Source organism: Prosopis cineraria, unplaced genomic scaffold (genome assembly GCF_029017545.1).
Source record: "Prosopis cineraria cultivar Desert tree isolate PC_DT_omini unplaced genomic scaffold, ASM2901754v1 PC10, whole genome shotgun sequence".
Lineage (NCBI taxonomy): Eukaryota > Viridiplantae > Streptophyta > Magnoliopsida > Fabales > Fabaceae > Prosopis > Prosopis cineraria.
The window spans coordinates 3,996,319-4,016,727 of NW_026555341.1; the positions used below are offsets into that span (position 1 = coordinate 3,996,319).

Consider the following 20,409-nt stretch of genomic DNA (forward strand, 5'->3'; position numbering starts at 1 on the left):
GTTGAATTTTCATGCAACACACTACAGCGCATGACGCCTAAGCCGTGGCGCATGACATAGAGAGCAACATGCCGTGGCATGCTGCTCTGTACACATTATAAGAGTCATTTTTCACTTGTTTTTGATTTCTTTCACTCCTCTAAGGTATTTCATATTGTCGTAACTTATTTTTACTCTGATATAAAGGACTTTGATTGATTTAAACTCATTTTTATTTAGAAAACTTGAGATCCCTTGAATCTAAACTAAAGCTTGGCAATCACCTTTTTGAGTTAAGTCTTTGATTACTATGAATTATATTGATTTATTATGTTTAGTGGAGTAAGATTTTACATATAAGGAATTCCTCGAAGCATTGTTAGTAATCGAGATCCCCAATTCATTGGGAAATTCTATAGGGAAATTGTTCAAACTCTTAGGGACAGACTTGAACTTCTTAACAAGCTTTCATCCTCAAAGTGACGGACATACAAAGTGAATTAACACTTTGTTAGAGCTTTACCTTTGACATTATGTAAGTAAACACCAATGGGATTGGGCCATGTTGCTTGATGTGGCTTAATTATCTTACGACTTGAAACGAAGTGAGTTGACAGGTAAGAGCCCTTTTGCGATAATTACTAGGCAAAACCTCTAACTCCTACTGTACTTGCAACATCATATAAGGGAGACAATCTAGCTGCATACAAATTTGCTAAGGAACAGCAAGAATTGGATAAAGCCTCCTAAAAAATGAAGAAATAGGTGGACAAGAAACGACGTCCTATTAAATTTAAAGCTGGTGACTTGGTGATGGTAAAGTTATTGCCAAATCAATTTAAGTCATTGCACAAAATCCACAAAGGCTTGGTTAGGAGATATGAAGGGCATTTTCCCATCGTCAAACATGTGAGAAATGTTGTGTATCAAGTACAACCCCCTTCTAAGTTCAAGATTCATGTTGTCATTCATGTAAGTCTCTTGAAGAAATACGATGAAAAAAATCCATCTCGAGATATCTCCAAGAGAGCATCAACAACAATTGTCATTAAGTAAGATAAGGAAATAGAGATCCTCACTGATAGGGTGATCAGAAAGAGAAAAGTTCCTAATTATATTGAGTATTTAGTCAAGTGAAAGGACAAGATGACTACAAAGCAAGTTAGAAACATGAAGACCTCTTGTAGGAATTCATTTTATTCAATGCTATAAGGAGGAAGGCACGACGAAGGTGTCGTGAAATTAAGTGAGGAAGGATGTCACAATTTGCAATTTTTCAAGAAGTTAAGATAGTTCAAAATATTATAGAATCCTCTAGAAAACTCTTGATCAACCTTTTGAGATAGCTAGAATGTACAAGATAATTCTAGAACAATCTAGACATCTCTAGCATGAATATCTCAAGATAAAATTTAAAAAATTCTTTATAAATATCTAAATATTTATTGTAAATATTTTGTAGAGAACTCTAGAGAATCAATATCAATCGTAGGATCGAATTCATGTCCACCGTGAGGTGGCCACATTCTAGATACAAGAAAAAATCTATAAATATTTCACCCCTCTTCATTTATAACCATATTTAAATTTTTGAAACAATACAAATCTCACATTCCTCAAGCTCTCTCATTCAACCTTTGCTCTCAAAATTTTCATTCCTTAACTTGACCAAGCATCCACCTTTTCAACAAATCAAGTTTATTTAACATCTTCCATCAAAGAAGGTCTAAGTGCTACATGAGCCAAAAAACTAACCTCATAACATATCGCTAATTATTAACCTTCTGATGAACCAACAGCCTTGCAAATAATTATATTTAGCTCAGGTGATAAAATTGAAATAAGATACATAAATGATGACCCATAAACATCCATCTTGTGGATAAACTATGTTCTTTAAAGAGTGGAAGAGTTAGACTCGAATCAATTGCGTGGACAAGCAACCTCGTGATTCCTGCTTTAAAATTAATCTTTTATTTGTTGACATGAGGGCAACGGGGCAGGAGGGGGGGGGGACTCAATCTGGAAAGCAATTGGGAGTACGTTCATAATCACAACGATAACAGAGTAAATGCAACTTATGCAATACATAAACCAGTCGGAACTGCTGATAGGACAACGACAAGATTATTGCCTGCAACATTGCATAGCCCCTTGCCTAACCCACCGAAAAAAAAAAAAAACAACTAAACTAGACAACGCTAATCCTGTACAAATTTCCTACCAACTGTAATTCACTTCTGTCGGGTAGAAGCCTCTTCATATAATACTTGGAATTACGGGACAGATTGATTTTGCCCCTCCTTTTCTCCGGTATATAATGAATTGAACATTCTGAAAATCCACGCCTTACAAACCTGTCAAGCAATAGTTGAAGAACTTTTCTTGAGACAAGCCCTAGTGGAGCTAATAACATACTTGAGAGCGTAAAACTAACAAGCAAATTACAAATGCCATGGATATGAACCTAACAACTTCGTTACACCACACACCCAACGCACATTTTTGCATCAAGTGTCTTTAAGACTGACAACTGATAACCATAACTTGCAAGAAAAATAAGAAAATACAACAAAAAATTATTCTCCGCACAACCTTTTGAGTTAGAATCAGCATTAACATGATATCAAATCATCAATGACCAAGGTGGTTTTGAAATGATCCATACAAAAACAGACCCAGATTTCTTGAAATGAGGGGGAAGAAAAAATGCAGGGATTTTGAACAAAAAATGTGGGTTAATGAACAAAAGGAGAATCCGAGACTAAAAGGAAAATAAACTGAAAAAAGCAGGAATCATCCACTGTACTCGTATGAAATGCACTTGGGACAGTTCCATACCAATCTGCTGTCCGAGTAGTAAGCAGGAAAAGCATGTTCAACCCAAGAGATGAAGCCTTCTTCTCAATATAGTCTGCATATATTCGGTCACTGGATTAAATAAACACTGAAGGAAAAACAAGTGACAAGAAGCTATAGAGAAAGAAAAAACCAAAAGACTACAGTAAAATAGCTGTTGGATTAAACGTCCTTTCAGAAAGAAGCACCATCATTTATAAAATTCAATGCATGAACTAATAAAATATGTGCCCTTATGCACCCTAGAGGATTTTCAGCTTTGGCTATTTATTGCAGATAAAAATTGCTAACCGCTGAAAATACAACAATACAACAACAACAATAAGCCTTTATCCCATTAAATAGGAGATTGCAAGATGCCATTGTGCTTTATCATTTACTAAGCTTTTAGAAATATTATTAAGCTTTTAGAAATATAGTAGTGAATGCTGGGCTCTAACGGGACAGCAAGAGCATAAAGTTGGAGTAGCAGAGATGAGAATGTTACGATGGATGTGCGGACATACACGTAAAGATAAAATTCGAAATGAGCACATACGCGAAAAAGTGAGGGTGGCACCTATTGAGGAAAAAATGGTAGAAAATCGGTTGAGATGTTTGGGCATGTACAAAGAAGACCAAGGGAGGCACCGGTGAGAAAAGTGGAACATATAACTTTGAGTCTGATTAAGAGAGGTAGAGGAAGGCCTAAGAGAACACTCTTGGAAGTTATTGAACGCGATCTGTTAATTAATAATATTCCTAAAAGCTTGATAAATGATAGAGCACAATGGCGTCTTGCAATTCATGTAGCCGACCCCACCTAGTGGGATAAAGGCTGCTTGTTGTTGTTGTTGTTGTTGTTGTTTAAGAGATCGCATTCAACAACTTCCGAGAGTGTTCTTTTAGGCCTTCCTCCACCCCTCTTAACAGGGCTCAAAGTTATATGTTCCACTCTTCTCACTGATACCTCTCGCAATCTTCTTTTTACATACACAAACCATCTCAAATGATTTTCTACCATTTTTTCTTCAATAAGTGCTACCCTCACTGTTTCGCGAACGTGATTTAAAACCGCAATTAAAAATAACTTTAATTGCAACAAAAAGTCAGAGATGACTACAAGTTGTTATATTCTCTTAATCTTAGTCAGAACAAAGTCAGATAAATACCCACATACATTCTGTACATCAACTATTGAGAACAAGAAGTGTAAATCCATCTTATTTAAGAAAAGAAATGTAAATACATCTTATTTAAGGAAAGCATTGTAAATCCATATGAGTAGCAACATACCAAGCAATTTGTCACCCTGTCCTTGGCCTCGACAGTCTGGTGACACTGCAATGGCAGCAACCTCTCCACACTTCTCCTCAAAGAAAGGAAAAAGGGCAGCGCAAGCAATTATTTGACCCTCCCTTTCAACAACAATGAAGGAATCCACTGCTTGACGCAACTATGAACAGCAAATGGTAAAATTTTAGAGGCTACATGGCAAATTTACTAGTTATAGACATAAGTTATGGCACCTAATATAGCTATGGAGAATAAAAAATAGAAGCTAAAAAAACCTCCTCGTCAGTCCTCTTAACCAATACACCAGATGCTTCCAAAGGCTGAATAAGTTGTTTTATTCCAGGAACATCTGCAACCCGAGCCATCCGAGTACCTTCATACAGATCACTGCATTGACAATAAGCTTATGAAATCAATGACTCCAGGAGATAAAAATTTCCCAGCAGAAGCAAAACCAAGCTTCATCAGGTACAACCATGTCAACAATTTGACCTATATAGCATATTGCTAGGAGATTCAAGAAAAGTAGTCAAACGCAAAGAGGGCCATTATAGCCCTAGACCTCTAAAACACCTAACCCAGACCCAAAAAAGATCCACGTCTGAGTGACCAGGTTTGTAACTACCTAAATTATCCTATCACTATTTTAATTTTCGGGCTGGGTATATATAAGTTGGTCCTTTTTCTTGTTGCCTTACAAACAAAAGGCAGCAAAGGTGCATGATTGGCATTGGCCATGAAGAGTGCCTTGCCTCTGTGCTGTAGACTTCATTAGCTTTAGGACTAGGCTTTCCTCTAGATTAGATTTAACAGAGGGGATCCCACGACACGAACACTGAAGAATTTGTTAATTACTTATGTTTGGGGGGTTTGAGAAAGAAGAGAAGGGAAGATCTTCTCAGGAGACTGACATTTTTGCTGTGGTATGGTGAGTCTCCTTCGCAAGGTAACAAGATGCAGATGTGTTGAACATGAGTATGCCCTTCAGCGCAGATTAGATACCACTTGTATTTATGTTTGTGTTAAAATTGGACGTAAGTAGAGGTGGTGAACGGGTGGGCCTAGTCCATAAAGGCCCAGCCCTTATGGGCTCAAGCATTAAAACCCGATTCCCCTGAAAATGTCCTATTTCTAAAACCTGACCCTTATTTAAAGGACTTAGGGCCGAGCCTGTATGCCTGTTTAAAAAAAAAAAATAAAAAAAATAAACATTACAAATTAAGTAAAATATTCTAAAATTCAAAGCTGTAATTTAAGGGGCGAATGGACAATATCACATTTATGGTATATATTTGTTACCATTGCAATTTTCCATAAAGTTGGTGATGAAACCATTGTCAACCAATCCTATGGCTTAGATTAATGCTATGAATGCTATCATAGTCATGGAAGCAGGTCTTCATCAAGAGAGGGTGAGAAAGAAGGCACACGGACTTGCTAGAGTTACAGAAAGAATATGAAGAGCACTCAAAGAGCAACAGTGTGATAGCATTAATAGCAAACCAGAAGTAATCTATTGAAAATGAGAGCTTAAACAAATATTTGTATTTTGTCATTTGGCTCACCGAAAAATCACTAGGTGAGTGAGGAAACCAATAATCAGATGAGTAAGGAGAACCAGAATGAACCCAAAAATAAGCAAACAAGGACCGTTACCTGTAGCTGAGAATCAAAGATCGTGAGATGAACACTCATTGCAAGAATCAGACTAAGTAAAGCACTAACACTACCGAGATCAAGAGGATGGAGCCATGGAGGAGAGCACCGACACTGTTGAGATCTAAAGAAGGGAGGAGAGCACAGATGCTGTTGAGATTGAGAAGAGGGAGGAGAGCATTATGAGATTGTCATGACTTAAAGAGGGAGAAGAGTATCGCAAGATTGTCATGACTTAAAGAGAAGAGTTTAGAGCCTTAGAGTCAGATGGTATGTTTTGAGAGATTTTTTGGACCAGAAAAAAAAATTAACCAACCTTGGATGACTACTTGGGCCAGAGCCTGTTTTTTCAAGGCTTAAAAAAATTTCAATTTTTCAAAACTCGAATCCTCATTTAAATAGGGCTTTTAAGCCTAGCCCTTTAGGCCTAATCCTTATCCCTAACTTTAGATGTAGGAGATGTGAGGGGTAGCTTCTGATTACTATCGGTTTCGTATTGATTCTCTTGTTGCTTCTATTTCTTTACCTTATTCCCACCAGTTCCTGTCAATCATTCAGATAGTTATCTATTTCAATTAACTACTCAACTTTGTGAATGATCGATATTTTCATATAAGGTGGAGAGAAAGCAATGTGTAGAACTTAGAGTCAGATCATATTCTTACACAATCTGGTAAAATTAATGCCACAAGGGTCATCTAGTAATGCATACCTGGCCACCATTGTTCCCATTCCATCTCTCTTAAACAATTCCAACAACAAAACTCCACTAATAGTACCATCCAACAAGTGAACTCTTTGAACACCTCCCTGACAAAAAATTGGATGGCGCTGTTAATGATAAAGTTGAGACACATGAACTGGAATTTTAAGCAGCAAAATCACATTTGAACAAAATGATTCCATAAAGAAACTAAAATGTCAAGGGAAATCACATATTATATGGTAGCAATTATTATGTATTGCAGTAGCAGAAACATATGGAAAACACGATAACAACATCTGGGCAGTCTCAAAGAGGTCTTGATTTGGCAAGTGCTGGCACTCTCACAACTGCTTATGCATAGCCACAGCAATTTCTCATATAGAAATCAACACTCTTAAATGTACTTTTTGGTTGTAATCCTGGAAACACAGAATATAGTACAAGATATCCTTATATTATGTAATCTGTCGGCAGTTTCATCCCTAACATGTGATATAGCTGAATTCCAGTAGATAGACAATTGAGTTTTGGGATACAGTGATGGAAGGTGACAGAAGGTAAGAGTTTAAGCAAAATGGATGAGGGAAAGTTCAGACATAATGTACGTACTCTGCAAACAAAAGCTGCTGCAGCCAATTCTGACAGGTAACCATTCATTCGACTTAGCCGCTCTTGACCTCCAATAGCAAAGCCTTGTTCACCAGACCATAGGCCATTCCCATTGTCAAAACCCACACCATTATGAAAGGTTGCATTATGGGTTGGAGTAAAGGCATCTCCATTCTGTGGGGAATGGGCTGTTCCATTAGAACTTTTATGACCAGCAGAGCTGAAATTATTTACATCAACAGCTTTCACATAGTTAGCAGCTATTTCACTTTGCTCGGCCCGTTTACGAATTAACAAATCTGCTTCTTGAAGAGGCAAGTAACGAATAAGATGTCCATTCTCATCAAGTATTAGACCATCTATAATGCAAATAAGCTTGTCTGCTCCAATAGCTAATGCACAAGCTGTTGCAACTTCATAGGTGCTGGTGGGGGAAAAATATCATCAGTATGTAGCCACAATACTCCTAACTGGTGGGACAAGGAGAACTAAAATTTAAGACTTGAAACTCTAATGGTTATCTATTAATATTTCAAATGAGACACAGAAGCCGGTGATTCACACAGCATATGGAATACCGATTACCTGTTCATACATGAATGCCAGTTAATAAGTTTTAAAAGAGCATATCACAAAAACAAATAGCAGAGACGTGAAGTTAGTACTTCATTAAAGATTCTAATTTAAGGATTACATTTGAAATATACATATATATATATATATATATATGTATAGGTAACATAGAATTTAACTACTGATAGCATAACATGTCATATCCTAAACTGCCATCTCATAAAATAAAGTTGTACCAAGCTTTTTATTTTTACCCTGGTAGAAAGATACTATTGGAAGCTCTGAAACATACTTGCAATTTAATACTTCTCCAGAGCTGGAATAACCAAGGTTACTTAAAAGAACTATACAACCACCATCAAGCCTCTCACGCATGCGAGAAACATCTACTTTCTTAACTTCTCCAGTTGATCCATAGTCAATTCCATCAACAACCCCTCTTCTCTGCCAAGCCAAAAAAAAAAAAAAAAAAAATCTTACTCTTTTACAATGGCACAAACTGAAAACAGAGACGCAGCTTCAGAATGTCCTTATTATCTTAACCTAAGATAATGGCAGTTGAAATGAATCATCACTTTAACAGTGAATCACAAAATTCAAACCTTAGCTGCGAGAAAGTTACCACTAGCAACACTGACACCAACTTCATGCCAACGACTATTGCCACCATGTCGACGAATATTGCATATGGACGGTCCAGGAGAAAGTTTTGCTTCCATCATCAACCTTATTCCCCCAGCTGCTTCCATTGCAGCAGCAAGAGATTCATCATCGGTAATCCTATATCGACCAACATACTTAGGTTGGCTCCCTACAATAGCAAGGCAGTTGATCATTCATAAATTAAGAACTCCTCTCTTCTTTTTGCTTGGCAAAAAGGGAAATGGGTTTGGTAACAGCCAAAGATAATAAACAAGAGTGATCTATTGATAACCCTGATAATGACAAAATAATTGCTAAATATTAAACAAGTATTTTTTTTTTCTTTCCAGCTATGAGATTTTGCTATGATCATACTTATTCATCACACAACTCAAATCAACCTGGTTGAGAGTTATTGATCATTAAACAACTAAATATTTTAAGAAAATAAACATGAAATTATGGACAAAATATTATTTTATATTTACTTATTATTATTATCATTATCATTATTATGGTTCGCATATTCAAGTTCATAAGACGTAAGCATTGCTTTTAAGTTTCTAAGTGAAAGAAAACTAGATCATCTGCTGAAATCCATAGTACACACACACGCTGCGGCTGATACTCAAGAAGAAGCATAAGCAATAACTGTGACCAACCTCTCTCAGTCAAAAGCTTGTCTATTTGCACATGGGTCCCCGGGACAAGAACAAACCGAATTCCCAGGTGATGAAGGAAAGCTATATCCTGCAAGCAGAAACGTGTCTATATAGGCCGCTGAATAGAAGAAGATTAAAAAAAAAAGATTTTAAATGGAGCACATCTTTTAGATATATCTTTTCGACAAGTTCTAAAGAACAAACCAGGTTTAAATTTTATCCTAAAAGAATGACCTGCCTTGAGAATAGGATCTAAGAAAGGACTGGAGACGATTTCACCGGAAATAATCACGACGAAGGTGCCGCCTCTATGGGCCCACAAGTAAGGCCAGGCCTCGCGAAACCAGCGCACAAATTGCTTATCTTCCACCGTGCCGAGGCTTTCCCCTTCCGCGCTTTCTCCCAATTCGTCGCTGAACCCATCGCATTTGGTTGAGGCCGCTTCATTGAGCTTTGCTTTGTCATCGGCGGCTAATGCTAAGGGTTTTAGGGAACGAAATCTTGCATTCAGTTGCGAGTATAAATTGCGAGAAGAATAGCACAGGTCAGTACGCAAGTGGAAATCTGAAAATTTGCGAGAAGCGTGCAGAGAAATGTAAGAGCTCGGTATTGGAGCCGCCATTGAGAGGCTATCAAGAGCAAAAGAAGTGTCATATTTCGGGGCGGGTGACATTAGCGAACGAAAGAAATTTCTAGGGGACGAGAAGCCGCCATCCATGGCTGCAGTAATGGGACCCGAGTCTTAGAAACTAATGAATGTAATTTTACCAACGTTGAACTTTGAAAAGTAAACTAGAAAACGTGCACCTTGCATTCAAAAAATAGAAAGGCCGGGACTGGAAGTAGTTATAGATAGCTAGATTCCGAATCTTGGTGCGTTCCCCTTTTTTTTTGGTTGGAATTATGAGTGTTCGAATAAAAAAAGAGTAATATAACATGTAATCTGCTGATGAAAAAATATAACATGTAATCTTTGTAAGAGTTAGGATTAAATCAACCATTAACGTGTATATCATGAAATCTTTTTGACTTAACAAAAAAAAGAGAATTCTTGTATCAGTTAAAATTATGTTACATTAATTTATAATTTATAAATTGTTTAAAATGTCCATAACTTATCATAAATGTTTTTGGGATAGCCAAACGAACGCTTAAATTCAATTGATATGGTATTGTTTTAGTTTAATTTAGCTCGAACTTTGAGAATGTAGCTAACGTGATAAATCCCACAAGGGGTGTGGTAGAATTCCTCCAAATATGAGTGACCAATCTCAATCCAAATTAATTTGACCTACTATAGATATATATATATTTGAAATAAAAATAGACTTCAATTCAATCAATAATGTCATTGTTATTTGATACTTGCCCTTTTGGTAAAATTTTGAAAATTGCCCTCTTAATTTTTTTCTCCTCTCTCTAAGTAAGTTCTTGTATTATTTTTTGAAAAAATGACAATAAAATTTTAAATACATAAATAGTAATTTGATCTCTGAAATATCATAATTCCTCTAAAATTTTTTAAAACTTTTATCATTAATAAATTTATATAAATTATCAAATTGCCCATGTTGAAAATAAATGATTCATAATTTTTTTAAATATTCTTGACTTTTCTTTTTATATTTCGCAACAATGCATGTAAATATAAAAAAAATTGTGAATATTTAAATAAAACTTATGAATTATTTATTTTCAACAAAAATAACTTAATAATTTATATAAATTCATTAATGACAACAAAGTCTTTAAAAATTATAAAAAAATTATAATATTTTAAAAAACTAACTTATCATTTATACATTTTAAAAATTTTTTATTATTATTATTATTTTTATTTATTTACAAGTATCGAGGATTCAAATGTAAAATTAACTGTGCAGTTAAAGAGAGAGAAAGGCGGAATCACTTTTCTTCCTTCGGGCTATGGATGAAATTGATTCATCCAAACGAGATTATTTTTGTTTCTAGTTTTTATTGTCGTCGTCCATTGACGAGACGCAGCAGAAAACATGTTTATGTCGTAGTGATCAAAACGCAAACATACGTATGGCCATCGGAATGAGATTCGCAGACGATACAGGAATTTTTGGAACAAAAAACTGAGCCAGGAGCCCAGGACGCAGTTTCGTGCAACCCTGTGCTGCTCAGGATGGCCGTTGAGAACCCACCATGGACAGAGGATTGATTAAACAGTGCGCGGCAATTAGGGTAGATCACACCGTCTCTAATTTTATATGGTTCAGTACTAAGCTGATCAAATTAAGAAAAACCACTGTCCCAAAAAAACCTATTCCTTCACAGGAAAACTGAGCACTGGTTCTAGTTTTCTAGTAGGTGAATTTCGGTGGGCACAATACTAACGAATGTAGGGCTCTTTAATGCATCCTTTTTTAATGTCCAGCGTTTTAATTTCGTTTGTCATTTGTTTTTTAATCATTCACTTTTATATAAAATAAGAAATATTTAAATATTTTAATGTTTTAAAATGATGAAAAATTCATATTTTTTATTTTTTTAAAATAAAAAGATATATTTATGATATTTTTCTTTAAAAAGTAATAAAAATATGAATCTTTATTATTTTGAGATATCAAAATATTAAATCTCTTATTTTATAAAAGTCAATGGTTCAGAAAAAAATAAAAAATAAAATTAAAAATTAGAACATTATAAGAAACGAAGGACATATTAAAGGCTCCACCGAATTTATACAACAACAGATGATTGTCGCTTCTAATGACTAATGAGGCATTGGTTCATCTCTCGAGTTAAAGAAGATTATTAAAGGACTTTGTATGGAGGCAAAAATAATTTGACAGACTCAATTGTTCAGGTGTCCAAGTGAAGACCAGATTGACGCCTGTTAATGGAGGGAGTGTATAAAATTGTGAGACTATACAAGAGAGATAATAAGAGGCTAGTGTGGAGAATCTAGGGTGTTCTCGGCCGCCGCCGAGTAGGATAATATCTATTTACCAATCTTCCTATTAATATTGAGAACATGTGTTGGATTTGGATTCCTAGCGTTTCATTCCATCCTTCCCACATTTTCGTATTTATCGACTATGCCCTTCCTCAGTTTTAAATATTTGTCCCGAGTCCGCCTCACCGAGTCACTGCAACTATCGAACTTGACAGTGACAATGACACATCGCACCGCTCCTAAAAACAAAAACAAACAAATGAAAAAAAATCTATGACGCTGGGGAAATCTCGTCGAAGCAGAACATTCCGGCCATTAGCCGGATCGGAGGCCGGAACGACTATTCAGTCCGTCACAAAAGTATTGAGCTCAGTCAACCCGGGGGTGGGGGGAAGTGTGAGGGAGGTACCTTGAGAATGGCGTCCAAGTGGGGGCCGGCAATAATTTCTGCAGAAATGACGAGGACGAATATGCTGTTTCTGTGAATAGAAATATAAGGCTGAGCCTCCCGCAGAACCTTGACAAACTCTTGGTCTTCCTCGGCGGCACGATAGCCGTCTCCCCTGTTTGGGTCACACCGGCATCCTCTCACCACAAATTCTGCTGCTTTCTTTCTAGTTTCCGGCCTCCCACCAAAGCCACAAGATTTGACTCTGGGTGCAACGTTGAAGGCCTGAAATTTAAGGCTGCCGGAAAGCCAACGTTCTCTCTGGCTTCTCTGCCACACCGGTGGCTTTGAGCTAGAACTACAGGTAGCCATTTTCCTCTGCATTTGTGCCAGAAAATTCAGTTCACAGGAAGTTTTTTTTGAGGGGGAGGGGGGCGCAGGTTATAGAAGCGTGACACTGCATTCAACCAGCACAATGGATGCATTAAGATTAAATAGTTGATTAAATTCATTGTCGTAATGAAAATAGATACTACCTCCCACGAAAATATCATAATCCAAATAATTTGGGAATATTCCGAAAGGGCAATTGTAAGAAAATAAAACAATAAAAAGACGCAGGATGGTGAAAAGAGTAACATTCTATCAGACCGGACGCAGTAAAGTTTTACTTTTTTCTTAATTAAAAACTCCAGTGGATATATCCAATAATTAATTAGTGGTTATGTCAGAGTTCGCTAAAATCAATAAATTATTACTCGTTACATATTTTCCCCTTTGACAACAGTTCAAGGCGTCTGGTGAAGGAGAAGCGGGTTCCTGTATAAAATCTGTTTTTGATAACTACGTCAATAGATATTTACGTTTTTATTTGAGAATATCTTTTAGTTGAGATTATCACGTTTAATTTTACAAAAAAATAATCATACAGAAAAAAAAAAAATAATTGCCTTACGCGGCGAAACGGGGACGTGGGGGAGAGGGGGTAGTATATAACGTTAATATAATATTTTTTTGTTTAAAAATATAAAATATTTTTAATTAAATTTTATCTTTTAATAAAGTAATTAATTATTTTTAAACTAATCCTATCTTTTTATATTTATCTTTAGTAAAGATTCTATAATAAATATAAAATTATTATTAATAGAGATATTTTAAAAAAATAATAATTATATTTTAAAAGATTAATAATATTTTATATTTTTAAATATTTAATTTTTTAAAAAAATATTTTACATTTTCAAATGAATTAAATGAAGGGAGCAAGAAGAAGAAGAAGAAAAATGTCTGAACCAAAACATGGACTGTGAGTGTGAGGATCGAGGAAGAATAGTAGTTGGTGTGTGTGAGGTGGACAGCACCAAAGCTAAGCGTGGGAGATACGCGGGGGACAGTAGACAGTGGAGACTAAGGGAGGGCGTAACTTGACCTCAAGTAGCAATCTCCTTGGAATTGCGATCGAGCATCTTATCTCAAGGCCGTTCAAGGCTACCGCGTCCCCGTCGTGCCTTTTCTTCGATTAAAGAAAAGAGGTAAACGACAAGCTCAGTGAGGGCGTTTCAAGTCTGATATTTTCAGACCAATTACCAAGCAGTAATGATTCGGGTGGGCCAAGCGTTAGCTAAAAGTGAGGCCCGTTTCACCCGGCTAATCATGGCAGCAAATGGCAATAAATCCAGGGGGATCTTAAAAAGAAGCCTATCCTTGGGTCACTAGCCACTAGGTGCTTAGCTAATAGCTATTATTGTCCTTTCTATCTCTCAACTCTCGTCAATATGTTGACCACTGCCAAACGATCCTTAACATTGTTTGTACCTTCACCGAGTGGCATTGCTCTTCATAAACCACAAATATCAACGGAGATAGACTTATGTTCTATGTCATCCCACCACATGTTCCGGTATCTGCTAAGCCCACTCTAGAAGACTATAACACTCAGAAATGTTTGTTTGGTACGTTCTGACTTCTGAGTGTTCTAAATTCGGCTTGGTTGACGAAAGCAAGAGCTTCTAATCTAGCTTTACAACTTTTTTTCGGCTTTCTATGAATTATTTACGAAGCAACAGAAAGTTTAAGAAGAAATTAAGATGGCCATATATTGAATTTATCACACAAGTCGCAGCGGAGGTACCATGGAAGCAGGCCAGCTTCTTGTATCGAGAATTCAGATGCCAGTCATTTCCAATTAACGGCCACTCCACGAACCAAAATCCCCAACAATAGTCACGATCTCTGGCGATTTGTGGTAGGGAATATAAGTTAGATTGGCCGAAGCTGTTGGACATGACGTGCCTTCCCACGCGTTGGCAACCCGGTGCGGTCATAGTTTTGGACGATGCACTGATAGATAATACAGCTTTTGAAGTCGAGCAAGAAGCACACGCATAATTTTCGCTACTACCGGACAAGATTCTTTTGATCAAATTATAGGTTCATGGTCAAGATTCTTTTGCTTCATGAGAAATCGCATCCAAAAAGCTAACCCACAGTCAACTTGGCCGAAAGAAAAGGGGAAGAGAAAGGAAGGGCAGGCACTCACATGTCAAAAATTCAGACAATAATGGAGTCTTTAAAAATATCCGAGTCGTGCTAATACATTTCTACAAGTTGTGGTCTGTGGCAAAAGCTAACAAAAGAAATCCTACTATTGAATTATATCATACTTGAAAGAAGATGACAATGATGCTGCCTCCTGGAATGACCGCGCGAATGTGCTGAACAGACACCTCTCTTCAAAAGCAAGCATCCAGCAGGCAACAGCAGCAGAGTGCCGCTAAACTGCAAAATATACAGACTGGTAAGTACAGACTTCAAAGGCTAATTCATATGCAATTTGATGCATGTTACATGTGACTTTTCTCATCCGTAATAAAGGGCAATTAGAGTAACACAACAGCAGAACAGACATTATGCTTACAGAGAACAGCACTTGTATTTTTATTTACAATCCTCGTACGCTCATGTTTTCGAGATTATTTGGAAATACTTCTATCCGAACAAATTTCGTTCAACATTTATGTTTTGCTAGACAGCTTATAACTTTTTTGAAATCTTACAAAGCAGGATAACAAGAAAACAAAACAGGACCTTAGCTTACAAAGAAAAAAGAAAGACGAAACCTCAAGAGGATAGCCACTACGACTTTCGAAACGGGGAATAAACAAAGGAGATAAACATGCTGTATTTTATAATCCGAGTCCGAGCTAAAGACCCCAAGAACTTGAATGATCAAACAACGCTAGGTTCAGCTCAATTGCAGTCGAGCTGTACTAACTAGTTAAATTCCTACCAGGAATATAATATCTATCCAAAACATGCTAGGCAGATTTCTTGAAATAAAGCGGACGGCATGTGCAGAAGCAATTGTCCAAGAATTTCGGAAAAAACATCATCTACAAGCGTGAGAAAGAGAAGGGCATACCATCCCTCAAGAAAACTGGTGTCTTGCCTTGGAGGTGGAGCCTGGGCATACTGTGGTGGAGCGTACCCTTGCTGGGGGTAGCCCGGTGGAGGATATCCTTGCACTGGGTAGCCTGGCGGAGGATAAGCATCCTTTGTTGGATACCCTGTTCATTATTCAAACCAATAATTTCACCAATCGCTCTCACGTCGACAATTGATCAAAAAATTAAAGTCTTGAAAATAAAATTCCATGGTATAGAGGGAATCAAACGAGAGCAAATTACCCTGCGGAGGAGGAACGCCGATCGGAGGCTGATGCTGGTGTTGATCGTAGTAACTCATCTCGATGCGTAACCTGAAATTGGAATGGAGGACTTGACAGTGACAGAAATTAAGAGATTCTTGCAAGTCTTTTATAAGAAGCGAGGGGGGAACCTGGAAGGAAGTTTCGTCGAGTAACTTAGGCAGGTAATGGAACAAATGTGAGTAACGCGTTTGATCCTGCAACGATGCTGAAGATGCTTGCTTCAAGATTTACTTGCTTTTACTCTCCCTTTTGGCTTTTTGAATATTATTCTTCTTTCCCTTTTAACGGCTTTCGTGCGGCTTTCTCTTCCATAAAGTGACTTTCATTTTTGACTTTACCCGTTACCCCAACGGCTTTCCAATCGTCCTTCACCGTTCAAATCCACTTCATCTTCCATTTTTCCATTTTGATTCTTCATGCCCGGTTTCCGATTTTATGATTTTATCTCTATTCAAAAGTATTATTTTTTGTTTTAACCTTTTACTTGATTTATTTACACTTTGATGTATGTTCTGGTTGTGTTAATTTTAGCTCATGCTATTGATGTTCTATTTATAGGCGGTCTCTAGCGTTTTCTATTTTAAATTTCGACAAGGATCAACAATGTCAGGAAGCAAGAACTGTCCACCTCTCAGCAGCAAAATGAGGAATGGAAAGACCTGTAGCCCGTAAAGGGTATAAATGGTATTGACTAGTTCAATAGAACCACTGAAGTTTTACAATGTGAAATATTTATAAATTATAATTTTGTTGAGGAAGCGAGTGAAAACTATCGCTATGTTAGGGAGCATGAAGAAAGTAGATGGTGATGAAGGACAAATGACAGCGAGTGGTGATGACTAATAACTATTCTCGAAGCTGAACGGTTGCCTTCGCCGCTGATAGCAATCAACAACTAAACCATCGGAGAGGGTTAGTCAACCGACAGAATTGTGAAAACTATTGGCTATATACCAAATTTTTCAATTTCGTCCTTATTTCGCGAAGGATGATTAGGGGGGTCAATACTCAATACCCAAAAGCCAAAACCTTTATCCTCCCACGCTGGGGTAAGGGAACAATGAAGAAGACAGGCTGTTGCAGTTGCAGTAGCCCAAAGAGGACAATCCAGTCCAATGACGACATAACAAAACCTTGATGGTGTGTTTGGGTTGGACTGCCGTAACTTAGACCCAAACCCTCCTTTTGGTTTCACCACATTGTTGTGTAACGTAATCCCTCGTTTTTATCAAAAAAAAAAAGAAAAGAAAAACACAATACCTTGTCGTGTAACCAAAAAACAAGTGCTTTGTTGTTCGGATATGAATTTTTACACTGTGTCAGTAGTCGATCGTTAAACCATTGCATAATACCACCCCCATTCCAAGAGCTGAGGAGGGGAGGACTATTTTGCATAGAAACGTTTTTTATCCGTTATGCTTATTCTTTCATTGCTGACACTAGACAAACTTACAAATCCAATTTGAAGTAAAATTTATGCTCTGTTTGGTTGGGAAAAAAATATAGAGAAAAAAAATATGGATAAAAAATAATTTTTTCCCTGCTTGGATAGGGAAGAAAAAAAAAAGAGTGAGAAGAAAATAATATATGAAACTTATCGTATTTTTCTTTCAACTTTTTTTTTCTAAAAGTAAAGAGATTTTGGAAGTAAAATTTTTTTCACTGTCTACCCTCCCTCTCCCTCTTATCTATTTTGTGCTCTAACTCTCGAGAAACTATTTAATTACATTAATTTAATTTTAATTAAATAATTTGGTTTATAATTTTTAACTTTTATGATTATAAATTACATTAATTTAACCATTTAATTAAATAATAGCCATTCGCCGGTTCAAGTGTCCAGATTTACGTGATAGAGATCATCATTGTCATGTGAGCAACTCCAGAATTCAGGGGAGAGGTGTTCTTCCTTTTATTAATTATGTAAACACCATTTTTTTGACAATCGATTACTCTTAATCAACTTTGAAAGTCATTCATTTTGTGATTTTTGAATCTTAACACAAAATTACAAAATTTTCACCTTCATGACAGCTATTGTTTTGTTTCATACTACAACTTAATGCTACTAATTATCAAATTATGTAGGTGCATAACCTCTTGAGGTTGTACAATGATATTAATGTTCCTTCTCAAAGCCTATTGTTTAAAATTCCTTCAACATGGCAAGTGTATGATATTGCAAATCAAAATTGTTATCATGACTTTGAGTTATACTTTATTAGCTATTGAATTTATGGCCTATTTTTTATTTATTTTTTATTTTAGGGAATAGAGGTTGCAAAGTTACTTGAATATGAGTAGTATAAACACATTTGACTTTTGTTTATAATATTTCATTATCAATGTGTGGAGATTTTGTGTTTATAATTACTATGTTTAATTTTATTAGTGCCCACTTTTGATTTTAAAATGTGAAAATAACATATTTTACTAAATTATTTGATTTTAAAATACAATATAAAAATACATTTTTAACAAGTAATTTGATTTTAAATTAATTTGAGTGTGTTAATTTTAATATAATTTTACTTTCAATTTATTTACAAATATAATTACATGAAACATGATATATTTTGATATAAAAAAATTATAATTATTATAATATCTGTTCATTTTCTTTTCTCCCTATATTCTCTTGTCCATCTAAATAGGAAGAGTGATAATATTTTTTTTCCATTTTCTCTTTTCTCTATTTTCTTTTCTCTCAACTTTTTTTTCTATTCAAATGGAGGGGTAGGATGGACCAAACTTAAAAAAGATGAAAGTTCATTTGTGGCTTCTTTATGAAGACAAAATCACATGCTAAGGCTTGAGCGCTTTATTGAGCACAAACCTCTACCCCTTGGAATGTAGGCATGGACGAATCTAGGACTGAACCTATGGAGGGGCCAAAATACAAAACAATATTATAATGGGGGCTATTATAATAAAATAGTTTTTACATTTTTTAACAAAGAAAAACAATATAACTTTTAAATATATTTTTTATAATAAGGTGCTTGTCCTCTCTAAGTTTGTCCCTAGATGCAAGAGGAAGGAAGACGTCCTCTTTGTACTTTTAGACTGCCCACATGTGGAAGAGAGATGGGCAAAATTTATCAAGCCAAAATTCTTGACCAAATTCAAGAACTTAAATAGAGAAGCATAACATTCTCAAAATTTAAACTTGATTAATTAAGACTAATTAGAGTAATTAAGTTTATTTAGTGATGTGTGTGGTTAGAGAGGTCTAATGGGCTGTTTAGTTGTAATTTCAACCCTAAATGTGAATCCAAAGTGAAGTCGGGTCAACCTGAATGTGAAAGAAAAAGAAAATTCAAAAGGTAAGATTCTGTACCACATGCCACAGCTTGTGGATGATCCTCCGTGGCACATATACATGAAATAGCTAAGAAGGCCTCTTTGTGTCATGAGCTATAGCGTATAGCCAATTTTTTGCTAAAATATAGCCACGAAACTGATGCAAAGAAGAAGAAAATGAAAGAGGAAATGAAAGAAACACAAGAGGCTCTGCTAGGGCTTAGAGTTTAAAAGAATTTGGAATATTTTGAAACTTCTAAATACTATAGGTAAGGTTGTCAAGCTTAAATCTACCCATCTCTTCCATTTTCTTGATATTGAAGTTAAGGTTTAGTTGATAATGATGATTTTCGGTCCATAGAGGCTTTGTGTTTGAACTCATTGACTTAAATAGAGTTATGAGAGTTATTTAACTAATGAAACCTAGCATTTATGGTTTGTGATGGGTAGTGGTTAAAGAGCATTTAATATCAAAAAATCCACCATTAATAAAGTGGTTGGGATATGTAGCCCCTTGAATGATTATATAAGAGTTTAATGATATTAATGTGAGTTAGAGGAAGCTAAAAAAACCTATAAGTACTTTTATATGGAAGGAATGAATCTTAGGAGTGAAGAAGTACTTGAGTTAATGAGGAAAAATTATCCAAAAGGGTGGATATTAAGGAAGTATATTGTGATTACTTGTAGATATTTTTGTACCATTCAAGCTTTATGGAAGTTTTGGGAGTGTGTAATTGAGGGATAAAATCTTTGACCTTTTAAAGGTTTGAGATAACCGGGGTATTCTTTCTCATGTTTTTGTATGTTAATTAATTTACTGTTTGACATTTGATAATTTAAATATGAGAATTTGAGATGAAATGCAGGTGTGGCTTGTCTTATTTGAAAATCCATTATATTTTTCTAGTAAGGTTCAATGAATTGTTTTCATTTGAAATTTGATGATGTGGTTTGTAATGGATTTTCAATGATTGTTGTGATAGAAGAGTTCAATAAGCATATGTGAATTGTTTAGAGTTCAATAATTGTGAAAATATAAAGTTCAATAATTGTGAAAATGTGAAGTTCAATGAGTGTAAAATGTGGAGTTCAATGATTGGTTGTTATTTGTTGTAT

The 20,409-nt window shown here is 35.8% G+C and overlaps 2 protein-coding genes across 4 annotated transcripts; both read right to left on the minus strand.

The window, feature by feature from the left end:
* Positions 1–1,906: 1,906 nt before the first annotated feature.
* On the minus strand, positions 1,907–12,844 carry LOC129322173 (probable amino-acid acetyltransferase NAGS2, chloroplastic). Of its 3 annotated transcripts, XM_054968287.1 has the most exons (11): positions 12,812–12,844; positions 12,297–12,653; positions 8,962–9,049; positions 8,260–8,468; positions 7,950–8,101; positions 7,085–7,508; positions 6,482–6,579; positions 4,389–4,500; positions 4,114–4,273; positions 2,821–2,893; positions 1,907–2,336 (listed from the first exon to the last, which is right to left on the minus strand). In XM_054968287.1, the coding sequence occupies exons 1-11, from the start codon at positions 12,827–12,829 to the stop codon at positions 2,171–2,173; spliced, it is 1,857 nt and encodes a 618-aa protein (XP_054824262.1). In that variant the 5' UTR covers positions 12,830–12,844; the 3' UTR covers positions 1,907–2,170. The 3 variants fall into 3 exon arrangements, with proteins under 3 accessions (XP_054824262.1, XP_054824263.1, XP_054824260.1); XM_054968288.1 differs by lacking the exons at positions 12,297–12,653; positions 12,812–12,844 and adding an exon at positions 9,200–9,744 and having other exon boundaries at positions 7,085–7,304; XM_054968285.1 differs by lacking the exons at positions 12,297–12,653; positions 12,812–12,844 and adding an exon at positions 9,200–9,743.
* Positions 12,845–14,818: 1,974 nt separating this feature from the next.
* LOC129321880 (protein CYSTEINE-RICH TRANSMEMBRANE MODULE 13) lies at positions 14,819–16,271 on the minus strand. Its single transcript, XM_054967822.1, has 4 exons — positions 16,116–16,271; positions 15,965–16,035; positions 15,700–15,844; positions 14,819–15,056 (listed from the first exon to the last, which is right to left on the minus strand). The coding sequence occupies exons 2-4, from the start codon at positions 16,020–16,022 to the stop codon at positions 15,011–15,013; spliced, it is 249 nt and encodes an 82-aa protein (XP_054823797.1). The 5' UTR covers positions 16,023–16,035; positions 16,116–16,271; the 3' UTR covers positions 14,819–15,010.
* Between the last annotated feature and the right edge of the window lie 4,138 nt (positions 16,272–20,409).